We start from the raw sequence: 15065 nt of genomic DNA, 5'->3' as shown, positions 1-15065 counted from the left end.
TGATTACAAACCACAGACACACATGTTACATGTACTTACTATAATAATAACAAATAATTATGCATAATTACACGGAAGTAACCCTAATCCTAACCCTAACCATATAGTAAGTACATGTAGTTAATTAATATTACTCAGTACTTAAATGTATAATTACACTGTAACAAGGACACCTTAAAATAAAGTGTAACCTACATATCTTACTATACTGTATCAGTGTTGAAAACAGATGTGCTGCTTAATATGTTTTGTAGCAACTGTGATTTTATTCAGGATGTTTTCAAAAGAAGTCTAGAGGTTGTAAATACATATATTTACTGTCACAAAATAAAGTATTTATTTGTGTCAAAAATGAACGCTCATCTGTTGCGCACTGCTGTGCTGAGAGAGAGAGCGAGAGAGAGAGAGAGAGAGAAAGAGAGAGAGAGAGCGAGAGAGAGAGAGAGAGACGTGTGCACAGTCGCTTCTTTGTAACATCGGCTTCATTCAGTGCGTGAGTTCATTTATCAGCTCTCTGAACTGCGTGAACTGAACTCCTCCAAACGACTGTAGTATAATACGACAATTTACACGGCTTTACAGCTTCCAACTAATGGGGGAAGCATTTGCGTAAAGATTTGAGGGTTACGACCTGCTCTAGCGAACAACATCCTCGACAACAAACAAGGTATGGTAACGCTTTTATTACAGTATATTTTGTTTAGTTTAACTATTTTATTATAAAACTGTATCCTGGTTACGAACTGTTAGGCTAACCGTTTTCCAGTGAATTTACCACAGACGCACTAAACGCATCAAACTCATTAAACAATGAAAGTCCTTCATTCGCTGTTTTTATATCATTTTAAGTTTGGCACAAACAACAAGTTCTTGACGGGTTAGATTCAATAGATGTTGATTTTTTTGTCATAATGGTTTTGTAAAGAACTACCAGTGAATGTAAAGTTCTTTGAGAGACAAAAAGGTGCTTCAGTGGCATCATCACACCATAAAACCTTGTTTGGGTTCTGATTTTATTTGGCAGGGCAGGCTATTGAAACATCTCTGCCCTTATTGCTCAAGTTTTGATTCATTCTGCAGTGGTGTGTCATAATTAGCTTTGTATATAATATCAGTTGTTGCTCATTGCACTGTGCATGCAACGACAGCTCAGTCGTGACATGAGCTAATTTGTGTTGACCCCATCACAATGGCAGTCACGTTTCTTAACAGATCACATTTCCAGAGAGAGAAAAATCCTACATCTCTCTTTAGGATCATAAAGTCCTCTGGAAGCACATATGGAAAGATCCTGCAGAGAAACATTCCTGTTGAGTGAGAGGTTTGTGAGTTAGTGACAGAGCAGAATCATAAAAACCTTCTGTGCACATGCTGGCAAAACTCTGACCACAGACCCCAGCGCTCCTGAAGGCACAGAAAACAAAACACGGGAATGATTTTATGTAGGGACAAAAGTGTGTGTGTGTGTGGAAGTGCCATACTCAGTCCACATCCTTTCTTTTCACTCCTCCTTCACCTCTCTTACCCTCTATCTCACTCTCTCTCTCATTCTGCTGCCAGAACAATAACAGGGAAACACCCATCAGGGATATCACAAATCTTTTTGTGAAATCGACACAGGAATTCTTGCAGAGGAGCTGAAGTCTGTGAGCAGGACGCTGTCAGGTAATTCTCTAACTCTGAAATGTCTTTCAAAGAGTGTGTTTGGATTGAGGCGCCTTGATAGTTGCAAAATCTGGGATCGATTTCGATCTAGGCCTACTCAGAGAGAATAACATGTTCAATATTTTCATGTTGTAGACATAGAGAGACTCTGTTATAAGTCTGTGTGTCTGTTAAAATACTTCTGTGCGATTCACAGAGGAAAGTGGTTGCTCAGGTGTGGCTCTTTAATAACTCAAGAGGCTGGAAATCTGTTATGTTTCGACTATGTGCCAAATTTGCCTTAGAAGGAATAAGAAGAGATACAAATGAGACAGTTTTTGACATATAGTAAATGTATTGAGCTAAAAAATTATTACTTTTGATTGGAGAATTTGGTATCTTGTTAAATACGAGCGCAGTTTAAAACATTGTCGAGATGTGTCTATTTTTTAATGCTGAAACTCAGTTTATTAAGCAAAGGTTAATACTTACAGTATTACAGTAATGGTTTACTTACAGTATCAACTTTTTTTGTAGGCTGATTCCCCTGAAAAGAGTAAACAGAAAAGAGTGGTGCTATTAAAACATTGCTCTGTTTGAAACCTTACAAGACTTACATATTCACTACAGTTTCCAGCTGAAATTAACATTAGAGGCAGTAAAATACCAACAACTTTTATTCTTGTGCTTGTAAACGAATACATTTTGAAGTAAGCATTTATGATATAGTAAACTTGCTCAGCAGCTCACCTGGTACAGTGCTTGGTATGCGTCCTGAGAAACACAAATCATGATAAAAGAGCACAAAGACTTGTAGAAGCAAGCTAAAATGGCATGGTTGCTTCAGCAAATGCATTTTTATCTCACAGTTGCATTGGTTAACACTGTTGGTAAGGTTTAGGTTAGGGTTTAGAGTTGGTGCTGCCAAGTTATTTTCAAACGTGAGCATTAAACTTCTAGTGCGATCACTTTTACTTTTCCAAAATTTGACAATACGTACAACGACCAACGTAATAAAATGTTGCTGGTTTGCAAATGAAAGCATTTTTAGCGTCACTCACTAGACACTTCACTTTAAAAGTGTCGGAAAACGTGCAAGAAGCAACATTAAATGAAGAGTTTATTTGCAAAAACAGATAACTCAGTTTTTATTCATGTTTTTATTGTGTTTTATTGTGTTAGTTAGCTGTATTTTTTTAGTTATTATTATTTAATCAAAACAACCCAACTGCAGTTTGATTTATATTATTTGGAATGCAGGATAAAGAAAACATGAATTTTGAACATGTAAAAAAAAACGAAGTTATCAGTTTTTCAAATGAACTCTTCGTATCATTTTACAGAAATATTGCCACAGTTCTCGAATGAGCCTAGGTTATCTGTTTGCTTGATCATCCCAAGCAGCCCAACACAGTAGCATTGGCTCAACCAATGGTGTGACAATGGGGCGGGGTTAACTGTTTAACCGACCAGTGTCAAGTGGGGGAGTCAACTTCAACTTTAAGCAAAAATCTCCATTTAATCTCATTAATCTCACAATAGATATTAAAGAAATCTTATTTGTGATTTTTCTTTCCTATTTTGTTTATAGAATGATGACCCAGGAAGACGGGGACTATGTAAACGGCACTTATGAATACGCGGACTATGGAAATGTGGAGGAGACCAAGGCTGGAGCCTACACTCAGAAAGAAGCTCTTCACATCATATCAGTGATCATCTACAGCCTGGCGTTTACTCTGGGAGTAATCGGGAACGGCCTGGTCATCTGGGTGACCGCCTTCAAAAGCAAACGGACCGTGAACAGCGTTTGGCTGCAGAATCTGGCCATCGCCGACTTTGTGTTTGTGCTCTTCCTGCCATTCTCCATTGACTACGTGCTGCGAGACTTTCACTGGCTCTTCGGGAAGACCGTGTGCAAGCTGAACTCGTTCGTGTGCACCATGAACATGTACGCCAGCGTGCTGTTTCTGACCGTCCTGAGCTTGGATCGCTACATCTCACTGGTCCATATGAGCTGGTCGGAAAGGTATCGAAACGTCCGGAGGGCCTGGTGGGTCTGTGCGCTGATTTGGATCACGTCCTGCTGTCTAAGCTGTCCGGCCCTGATATTCCGTGACGTGATCCAGCATAAAGGGAAGGTTGTGTGTTTTAATAACTTTCACGATGAGAGCAGGCACATGATGGCGGTGAGGCACATTGCGATGGTGTCGCTGCGCACCATCGTGGGCTTTCTGCTTCCGTTTGCAACCATCACCGTCAGCGGCGTTCTGCTGGCTATTAAGATGCGCCGATCCGACTCGGTACGCTTGACCAGCTTCTCCAGAACTGTCTCAGCCGTGATTCTTGCTTTCTTCTTGTGTTGGGTGCCATTTCACACGTTCAGCCTGATGGAGCTGAGCATGCATCACACCACCTACCTGCACTCTGTGCTCATCGTGGGCTTCCCACTCGCCACCAGCCTGGCCTTCTTCAACAGCTGCGTCAACCCGATTCTGTACGTACTGCTAACCAAGAAGGTGCGTAAACTGGTGAGGAGGTCGTGTTTGAACTTCACTAAGAGCTCGCTGAGGGAGCTGAGTCAGTCTGTGTCTGCGACGGAGTTAGACTCGCCACTGCCCAGCTGCTCTCCTGAAGAACCCACGGCCAACTCCTCCGTCTGATCAACTCAGCGATCACCCCTGAACTCAACAAACTTTGGGCTTTTAGCTTTTGAAATTAAACTTCTAGAGCTTCAACTGAGAGAGAGAGAGAGAAAGAGAGAGAGAGAGCGAGAGAGAGAGAGAGAGACGTGTGCACAGTCGCTTCTTTGTAACATCGGCTTCATTCAGTGCGAGTTCATTTATCAGCTCTCTGAACTGCGTGAACTGAACTCCTCCAAACGACTGTAGTATAATACGACAATTTACACGGCTTTACAGCTTCCAACTAATGGGGGAAGCATTTGCGTAAAGATTTGAGGGTTACGACCTGCTCTAGCGAACAACATCCTCGACAACAAACAAGGTATGGTAACGCTTTTATTACAGTATATTTTGTTTAGTTTAACTATTTTATTATAAAACTGTATCCTGGTTACGAACTGTTAGGCTAACCGTTTTCCAGTGAATTTACCACAGACGCACTAAACGCATCAAACTCATTAAACAATGAAAGTCCTTCATTCGCTGTTTTTATATCATTTTAAGTTTGGCACAAACAACAAGTTCTTGACAGGTTAGATTCAATAGATGTTGATTTTTTTGTCATAATGGTTTTGTAAAGAACTACCAGTGAATGTAAAGTTCTTTGAGAGACAAAAAGGTACTTCAGTGGCATCATCACACCATAAAACCTTGTTTGGGTTCTGATTTTATTTGGCAGGGCAGGCTATTGAAACATCTCTGCCCTTATTGCTCAAGTTTTGATTCATTCTGCAGTGGTGTGTCATAATTAGCTTTGTATATAATATCAGTTGTTGCTCATTGCACTGTGCATGCAACGACAGCTCAGTCGTGACATGAGCTAATTTGTGTTGACCCCATCACAATGGCAGTCACGTTTCTTAACAGATCACATTTCCAGAGAGAGAAAAATCCTACATCTCTCTTTAGGATCATAAAGTCCTCTGGAAGCACATATGGAAAGATCCTGCAGAGAAACATTCCTGTTGAGTGAGAGGTTTGTGAGTTAGTGACAGAGCAGAATCATAAAAACCTTCTGTGCACATGCTGGCAAAACTCTGACCACAGACCCCAGCGCTCCTGAAGGCACAGAAAACAAAACACGGGAATGATTTTATGTAGGGACAAAAGTGTGTGTGTGTGTGGAAGTGCCATACTCAGTCCACATCCTTTCTTTTCACTCCTCCTTCACCTCTCTTACCCTCTATCTCACTCTCTCTCTCATTCTGCTGCCAGAACAATAACAGGGAAACACCCATCAGGGATATCACAAATCTTTTTGTGAAATCGACACAGGAATTCTTGCAGAGGAGCTGAAGTCTGTGAGCAGGACGCTGTCAGGTAATTCTCTAACTCTGAAATGTCTTTCAAAGAGTGTGTTTGGATTGAGGCGCCTTGATAGTTGCAAAATCTGGGATCGATTTCGATCTAGGCCTACTCAGAGAGAATAACATGTTCAATATTTTCATGTTGTAGACATAAAGTAGAGAGACTCTGTTATAAGTCTGTGTGTCTGTTAAAATACTTCTGTGCGATTCACAGAGGAAAGTGGTTGCTCAGGTGTGGCTCTTTAATAACTCAAGAGGCTGGAAATCTGTTATGTTTCGACTATGTGCCAAATTTGCCTTAGAAGGAATAAGAAGAGATACAAATGAGACAGTTTTTGACATATAGTAAATGTATTGAGCTAAAAAATTATTACTTTTGATTGGAGAATTTGGTATCTTGTTAAATACGAGCGCAGTTTAAAACATTGTCGAGATGTGTCTATTTTTTAATGCTGAAACTCAGTTTATTAAGCAAAGGTTAATACTTACAGTATTACAGTAATGGTTTACTTACAGTATCAACTTTTTTTGTAGGCTGATTCCCCTGAAAAGAGTAAACAGAAAAGAGTGGTGCTATTAAAACATTGCTCTGTTTGAAACCTTACAAGACTTACATATTCACTACAGTTTCCAGCTGAAATTAACATTAGAGGCAGTAAAATACCAACAACTTTTATTCTTGTGCTTGTAAACGAATACATTTTGAAGTAAGCATTTATGATATAGTAAACTTGCTCAGCAGCTCACCTGGTACAGTGCTTGGTATGCGTCCTGAGAAACACAAATCATCATAAAAGAGCACAAAGACTTGTAGAAGCAAGCTAAAATGGCATGGTTGCTTCAGCAAATGCATTTTTATCTCACAGTTGCATTGGTTAACACTGTTGGTAAGGTTTAGGTTAGGGTTTAGAGTTGGTGCTGCCAAGTTATTTTCAAACGTGAGCATTAAACTTCTAGTGCGATCACTTTTACTTTTCCAAAATTTGACAATACGTACAACGACCAACGTAATAAAATGTTGCTGGTTTGCAAATGAAAGCATTTTTAGCGTCACTCACTAGACACTTCACTTTAAAAGTGTCGGAAAACGTGCAAGAAGCAACATTAAATGAAGAGTTTATTTGCAAAAACAGATAACTCAGTTTTTATTCATGTTTTTATTGTGTTTTATTGTGTTAGTTAGCTGTATTTTTTTAGTTATTATTATTTAATCAAAACAACCCAACTGCAGTTTGATTTATATTATTTGGAATGCAGGATAAAGAAAACATGAATTTTGAACATGTAAAAAAAAACGAAGTTATCAGTTTTTCAAATGAACTCTTCGTATCATTTTACAGAAATATTGCCACAGTTCTCGAATGAGCCTAGGTTATCTGTTTGCTTGATCATCCCAAGCAGCCCAACACAGTAGCATTGGCTCAACCAATGGTGTGACAATGGGGCGGGGTTAACTGTTTAACCGACCAGTGTCAAGTGGGGGAGTCAACTTCAACTTTAAGCAAAAATCTCCATTTAATCTCATTAATCTCACAATAGATATTAAAGAAATCTTATTTGTGATTTTTCTTTCCTATTTTGTTTATAGAATGATGACCCAGGAAGACGGGGACTATGTAAACGGCACTTATGAATACGCGGACTATGAAAATGTGGAGGAGACCAAGGCTGGAGCCTACACTCAGAAAGAAGCTCTTCACATCATATCAGTGATCATCTACAGCCTGGCGTTTACTCTGGGAGTAATCGGGAACGGCCTGGTCATCTGGGTGACCGCCTTCAAAAGCAAACGGACCGTGAACAGCGTTTGGCTGCAGAATCTGGCCATCGCCGACTTTGTGTTTGTGCTCTTCCTGCCATTCTCCATTGACTACGTGCTGCGAGACTTTCACTGGCTCTTCGGGAAGACCGTGTGCAAGCTGAACTCGTTCGTGTGCACCATGAACATGTACGCCAGCGTGCTGTTTCTGACCGTCCTGAGCTTGGATCGCTACATCTCACTGGTCCATATGAGCTGGTCGGAAAGGTATCGAAACGTCCGGAGGGCCTGGTGGGTCTGTGCGCTGATTTGGATCACGTCCTGCTGTCTAAGCTGTCCGGCCCTGATATTCCGTGACGTGATCCAGCATAAAGGGAAGGTTGTGTGTTTTAATAACTTTCACGATGAGAGCAGGCACATGATGGCGGTGAGGCACATTGCGATGGTGTCGCTGCGCACCATCGTGGGCTTTCTGCTTCCGTTTGCAACCATCACCATCAGCGGCGTTCTGCTGGCTATTAAGATGCGCCGATCCGACTCGGTACGCTTGACCAGCTTCTCCAGAACTGTCTCAGCCGTGATTCTTGCTTTCTTCTTGTGTTGGGTGCCATTTCACACGTTCAGCCTGATGGAGCTGAGCATGCATCACACCACCTACCTGCACTCTGTGCTCATCGTGGGCTTCCCACTCGCCACCAGCCTGGCCTTCTTCAACAGCTGCGTCAACCCGATTCTGTACGTACTGCTAACCAAGAAGGTGCGTAAACTGGTGAGGAGGTCGTGTTTGAACTTCACTAAGAGCTCGCTGAGGGAGCTGAGTCAGTCTGTGTCTGCGACGGAGTTAGACTCGCCACTGCCCAGCTGCTCTCCTGAAGAACCCACGGCCAACTCCTCCGTCTGATCAACTCAGCGATCACCCCTGAACTCAACAAACTTTGGGCTTTTAGCTTTTGAAATTAAACTTCTAGAGCTTCAACTGGACTCAAGTAGATTTGGCCAAAGTGGTTGGGAAATACTTGCTTTCATTTCTAATATAGCACATTACAATGTATTTAATGCATTGTCTATTTTATGTCGTACAATTAAAAAAAAACATACATAGTTTTACCTGTAACCATAAGAAAATAATTAATATACTTTTCTCTGCAAAGTATTTCTGCACATCTCTGAGAGCAAGATGAGTGATATTTCAGCTCTGTTTGAAAGGACTGTTTAAATTTGAATTTAAATTAATTTGACTTATTATCATGTCGTTTGGATGCACTCCACAGAATCAATAAACTCGCTAATGCTAATGTCTTAGAATTATACTGCTTTATCTATAAATTATTAAATAAAAGCAAAAATAAAATAAATAGCAAAAATCTGAGTTACAGTGAGGAACTTATAATGTAAGTGAATTGGATCAACCCTTAAACATTAAAATACTCAGTGTTTCAATAGTATAGCCTCAATATGTAAACAATATGCATATTAACTTGTTTTTAGTGTGAAATATCACAACTTTTTTCTATGTAAAGTTAAATCCAATTTTACAACTTTGTTGGCATGACAATGAAACTTAAAACTAAAACAACTACAAAAATGAATTGAAGTTTTATCAGCTTTTAAAATCTTTGAGCCTCATGCACTTCCATTATGCCTCATTATAGCCTTGGTTTTTTATGGAAATGAGGGACGAGTAAAAAAAAAATTTTTTGGGGGGGGGTAATCAGCATTATCACACAAATGTTGTTGACTGAGCTTAACTTGTATTAAACTCTGTATATTTCTTGTAAGTAAAAACAGACATTTTGAAACTCTACAGATAACTTTCAGTGTACTATATGACAGGTCATATTTTTTTACCACATATTTTGTATGATATGTTTAGTTATCTTTATTTACTAGAAATATACTGTGTAAAAGTAAAAAAGTAGCTGACAAAAATACAAAAAAGAAGAAGAAGAAAAAAAAGCACAGAACTGGGAAAAATGTAGCCTAATGTTCTAATCAATGGCTAGAGGAACACAAAAACATTTCCATTGAAATTAGAGCTACACTCTTTACAGATGTAGAGTTTTGTCTTGTTTACACTAAAAACTAAACTAAAGCATATCTAAAAAAGATAGACGCACATGTTTAAACAATGACCAGTTTTCCACACTCAGTTCTTGCATGTTTGAACCTTCCTTAAAATAATCACTATTTAAGTCAAAGATACAACAATAAATAGGCCAAAAAATTTGAAATTACACCACAATGTCAGATGTCATTTTTATGAAGCTTGTTTGGGACTGATGATGCTACTGAGAATTTTCACTTCTGCTTCATTTTTTTGTGGAATTAAGTATTTTTGAGCCGAAATGTCTGTTTCAGTCTGTTTCAAACAACAGAATTGTCAAAATATTGTTAAAATCTTGAACAATCCCTGTTTTTTTTTATTCCTGTCCCATTCCTGTCCCAAAGTTTGTATTGATGTTAGGATAGGAGAAAGTATTTTACATTACCAAATATATATATATATATATATATATATATATATACATATAATTTAAATGTCCAAACTATAACCAAAACCTTTTATTTAAGCTCCAAAGTTTTGTGAATATCCACAGTAGTTCATTGTGGGGTTCCCCTTTGCTTGTTGCTGTGGAGTTACACAATCATTCAATGTTAGCCAAATTTAAAAAGGAGGAAGAAAAAGAGCCAAACAGCCAAGACAGTTTGCCAAGGAATGAAGCTAGAAATAGGGCAGCAGCAACAGTGGGTTTAACAATAAAAAAAAAAACATTACATGAATGACAAAATACACTACATACAAAACCTGCATTCACAAAGAGCTACTTGACACTTTGACACATGTCCCATCCATAACATTAGACAAACAAAACTCAACAAGTGGCTAAAGAGCACATTTGTATTCATGCCCCATATGGTGACAAGATTTACATCTGTTTAGAGTTTGCATCTCCTCACCCTTATGAAAAAGAGTGTGTGTGCAGTGCAATGAAAGGAATTAATTTTAATCTTTAAGATGAAGTTAATCATTTAAAAAAAAGGTTCTCAAACACTCCCCTCACCTACCATTGGTTGTTTAAACAGATAGTCCTGCTCCCAAACTCACGTTATAAGTGTTGCTGTTGTGCTGGTCGGTTAAAGGTTCGAATAACTAGTAAATAACAAAGCAGCAGACTGTGAGAGTGGAGCAAGATGAGCCAGTGTGCTGTTCTTATCATGTAAAATATTATTTTCATGTAGTACTGCACATTTTGTCCTGTTTTTGAAAACTACAAAATCTAAGCCACAAAATGTTGGACATGCTCTGAGAAAAAAAAAGTGATTTTGCCAGTGAATTTAGCAACCAAATTCAGGAAATTCCATTACATTGGCTTGATTGAAATCTGGCAACGAAATGGAGGCTAGATTTGTACGTTTTTCGAAGCGAGTGAAGCCGTATTTTTCCTACAAATTTATGTGCCAACGGAGAAGTCTTGAACAACAACTGGAATGTTGAATAACAAAATTTGGCCTTAATTGGAGTTTTCAGTCTTATAACAGATTTTTGGTGCTTTACAAAATAGGGCTTAAAAAGTTTTTCATCTTCAAGAATTGGTCAGCCTTTAGAAAATGTTGATCATCAACTTCAGTAGGTCAAACTAAATATTGTATTGTTTGTTCTATTGTCTGTGTCACGATTCCTACAGAGAGGAGCAAGGAATGCGGAGATGAGGGATAATCATAAACAACAGTCTTTAATACACAGGGAAACACAGGGCAGGCTGCGACACGTAGCACATCAAGACGTTTAACACCGGACAAAGGAACATAGGGCAGACAACACTTTAAATACGGGTCTAAACTAGGTAATTAACGAGACACATCTGAACCAAATGAGACTATCAGACATGGGAGAAACTGGGTCACGGGGAGCACGTGGGGAGAAAAACACACACAGACAGTCCATGGACGTGACATATCGCCCCCCTCCTGGAAGCCACGTCCTTGCGCCGTAGAAACAACATAGGGAGGGACGGGTGGGAACTAGGGAGGAGGCTCAGGAGGAGAACGGGCACCCGGACGGGGGCCGGCAGACAGAGTCCATGTTGGAGCCAACAGGGGGAGGAGCCAGGGAAGAGACAGGAGCAGCCAGGGCGGACCAGATGGAGACAGGAGGGGCTTGGAGCAGGCGGAGCCAGGTGGGACCCAGGCTACAGCCATGAAGGTGACCCACAGTGGAGCCGACAGAGGGAGGAGCCATGGTGGAGGAAGGGCTGATGACTCTAGGGGGCCGACTGATGGCGGCGGAGCAGGTGGTGGAGGAGCCTGAGGCAGAGAGCCGATGAGCCAGGGTGACGAGGAGGATCCGGAGGGCCAAGGCGGAGCAGATGGCTCAGGCGACCGAGGCGGAGGCGGGGATCCGGAAGGCCACGGGGGAGCCGGAAGCAACAGAGGACAGAGAAGGAGCCGAAGGGAAGGAGGAGCCTGAAAGAGCCAGAGGGACGAGGCGCAGCCGGAGGAATAGAGTCCCGAGGCGATGGATGGACGACGACAGACCAAGGCGGAGCCGGAGGGACGAGGGAACCCGGCGGAACCAGTGGACTGACGGGCCACAGCGGAGAGGAGGGAGCTAGGAGCCATGGTGGAGCCGCTGGTCGAAGGGCCGAGGCAGAGTCTGGGACTCAGAGGCTGGAGGCGGAGGCCAGGGATTCTCCAGCCACGCCGACGATGGAGACTGGCAGAACAACGAACAGATGGTGGCCTGAGGGTGAGCAGAGGGGCTGCCAGACAACAGCGGTGGAGGAGGCAGGAGCGGGAGGGTAGGTGGGCATTTCTGAGCCTCCGGGCTCTCAGGGCTGTAATCAGGAGCAAACGCCCTCCCTGGGCCATATGTTGGAACCGCTGCCCTCTCTGGGCTGAACGTGGAAACAGGAGCCCTCCTTAGGCTAGACTCAGGATCTGTGGCCCTCCCTGGATCATACGTGGGAACCGCAGCCCTCTCTGGGCTGGACGTGGAAACAGGAGCCCTCCCTGTGCTGGACATGGAAACAGGAGCCCTCCTTGGGCTAGACTCGGGATCTGTGGCCCTCTCTGGGCAACGTGGGAACCACAGCCCTCTCTGGGCTGGACGTGGAAACAGGGGTCCTCTCTGGGCTTGACTCGGGATCTGAGGCCCTCCCTGGGCCAGACGCGGGAACCGCAGCCCTCTCTAGGCTCTGGTCAGGGGCTGGAGCCATCACTCGACTCTGGTCAGGGGCTAGAGCCGTCTCTTGACTCTGGTCAGGGGCTAGAGCCAACAGTCTTTTCCTCCTCATTCTCCTCTTTTGGGCTGAGGTTAAGGAGATTGCTGCTGTCATCATAGGGCTTGGGAGTGAATCAGCCGGCGGGCTGGCTGAACTCAACCGCATACTCCACAAGGTGCAGGTCCTTATGGGCTAGGTAGACGAACAAAGCGGCGAGGGGATCCATGGGGAAACAACGGGAAACAAAAAACACTGAATGAAACACGGAAACAAAATGGGGGGAAAACACGCCAATAAACTTTTTGTTGGTCCGGTGTTCTGTCACGATTGCTACAGAGAGGAGCAAGGAACGCGGAGACAAGGGATGATCATAAACAACAGTCTTTAATAATCCAAACACAGGGCAGGCTGTAGACACACATAGCACATCAAGCCGTTTATCACCGGACAAAGGAACATAGGGCAGACAACACTTTAAATACAGGATTAAACTAGGTAATTACCGAGACACATCTGAACCAAATGAGACAATCACACATAGGAGAAACTGGGTCACGGGGAGCACGTGGGCAGAAAAACACACACAGACAGTCCATGGGCATGACAGTCTGCAATTTTTTTAAGGGGTTTGCAATTTTTACAAACCTGTAACCAATCTTCACAAGTAACAGGGTTGTACATTTAGCCTAAATGAAGTTAATAGGGTAAAGCTAGTTTGGTAATTTTTGTTTGTTCATAAATTTATATTCACCATAAATTGAAAATTGAGCGAGTAAAGAAACGAACTGGTTTGATAATTTTTACACTTATTCGGTTAACAGGCTTGAATGAGTAAGATTGAAGTATGACAATGCAGAAATGTACAAGTGGTCCAAATAATGTTATTTCTGGAAAGGAATGTTACAGTTTTTGTGGTGGAGAAAATCATGCAGTAACAGGTTGCATGCAAAATGCAGTTTTTTATCAAAATGATGATGTTGTATGATTTTCATCACTGGATCCAGTCAAAAAGGTCAAAACATCTGCTGTGTACCATATTTGTGGAATGTGCAGTTTATGTGAACTTTCTTTGTTTCCTTCTGAGAATTCTTGTTTCTGAAAGCAGAATGCCATCTTTTATTTGACTTCTGTGTTCTTTGTTTTGTGTTGGCTTCTTGAATCTTTCCTCACTATCCACAAATATCATTACTTCCATTACTCAGCACTTGCAAACATTACAATAAATCATTTGTGGTTGATTCATGGATACTGTTAAGAAAAATAAAACAATGAGAACAGCAGAAAGATCTGGTATTGGATAATGCATCTAATTTATTTGTAATTTTACCCCCGTTTTTAATGTAAATTGCTTAATTTACACCAGATGGACCACATTTTTGTCGTATTTCATGGCTCAGCATTATTGATGGTTAGAATTTCAGTGCTTATAAAAGCTGAAAACTGCTTCATCTTACCTCACTGTCCATTACTGCTGTGAAGTACATACTTCACTTAAACATTAATATTGCTCAGTACTTATATGTAAAATTACAGTGTAACAAGGACACCTAAAAATAGTGTAACCAAAGATTAAAATATAAGGATTCAAGTACTTTTGATGTAAAACTTTTACTTTTGAAGTAAAATTAATTATTACAAAATGCATTTTTAGTACTTAAGTGTAAGTTTAAGTGTACTTAAGAAACAGTCATGAAAGTTAACTTTCTTTAAGAACACTTTAGTGAATATAAATTATATAATATCCGCAAGTACAGTTTTTCTTAAAAATATGCTTTTAAGATTTGAAGTATACTACAAGTGCACACTGAATGCAATTAAGCACACTTCTCTTTGAAGGGTGTGTCTGTAGCTGCTGTTGAAGGGTGGTCACAAACCCACAGAACTTTATCAGTGTTGTTGTTGTCGATGATGTGGGGAGAAGCAGCTGCTGACGATCATCTGGCCGAGGTGCTTGTTGATGGAAAATCTTTGCCGGCAGGTACTACAGTCTCACAGGAGAGTAATTCATGTTTACATTCCTCACAGATGAGCAGACTAGTCTTTAAAATACAGTACGTATTGTCACGTATCAATGTGGCATGTAAAATTACTGGTCCTTTCAGCAAGTCTTCACATTCCTAAAGCCCCACCAATTCAGAGACAGAAATGTTGTAAACATGTCTTTAAAGGGGTCATATGATGCGATTTAAATTTTTCCCTTCTCTTTGAAGTGTTACAAGCTCTTGGTGCATAAAGAAGATCTGTAAAGTTGCAAAGACTAAAGTGTCAACCACTACCTAAAACGGCTCGTTCTAACATGCCCCCACATGTCTACGTCAAGATGTGGGAATATTTGCATAATGCCACCCAAATGTTCATGCAAAGAAAGAAGGCATAACTTTTATTCTCACTGTAGTATTGTTGCGGCCGCCGCCGCCATGTCATGAAGGCGCTGTGTGTTTCGTTGTGA

General features: G+C 41.2%; 2 protein-coding genes across 2 annotated transcripts; both read left to right on the top strand.

The window, feature by feature from the left end:
- Positions 1 to 476: 476 nt before the first annotated feature.
- LOC107670314 (G-protein coupled receptor 1-like) lies at positions 477 to 4378 on the top strand. The gene is made up of 3 exons (XM_016462881.1): positions 477 to 667; positions 1561 to 1665; positions 3236 to 4378. The coding sequence occupies exon 3, from the start codon at positions 3237 to 3239 to the stop codon at positions 4305 to 4307; it is 1071 nt and encodes a 356-aa protein (XP_016318367.1). The 5' UTR covers positions 477 to 667; positions 1561 to 1665; position 3236; the 3' UTR covers positions 4308 to 4378.
- A 98-nt stretch (positions 4379 to 4476) lies between these two features.
- LOC107670312 (G-protein coupled receptor 1-like) lies at positions 4477 to 8836 on the top strand. The gene is made up of 3 exons (XM_016462878.1): positions 4477 to 4650; positions 5544 to 5648; positions 7224 to 8836. Exon 3 carries the CDS (start codon positions 7225 to 7227, stop codon positions 8293 to 8295), a length of 1071 nt encoding a protein of 356 aa, XP_016318364.1. The 5' UTR covers positions 4477 to 4650; positions 5544 to 5648; position 7224; the 3' UTR covers positions 8296 to 8836.
- The last annotated feature ends 6229 nt before the right edge of the window (positions 8837 to 15065 follow it).

The sequence above is a fragment of the Sinocyclocheilus anshuiensis genome, unplaced genomic scaffold (genome assembly GCF_001515605.1).
Source record: "Sinocyclocheilus anshuiensis isolate Anshui unplaced genomic scaffold, SAMN03320099.WGS_v1.1 scaffold732, whole genome shotgun sequence".
Lineage (NCBI taxonomy): Eukaryota > Metazoa > Chordata > Actinopteri > Cypriniformes > Cyprinidae > Sinocyclocheilus > Sinocyclocheilus anshuiensis.
Note: the sequence above shows the minus strand (reverse complement) of the source record. Positions and strands in the feature narration are given on the sequence as shown.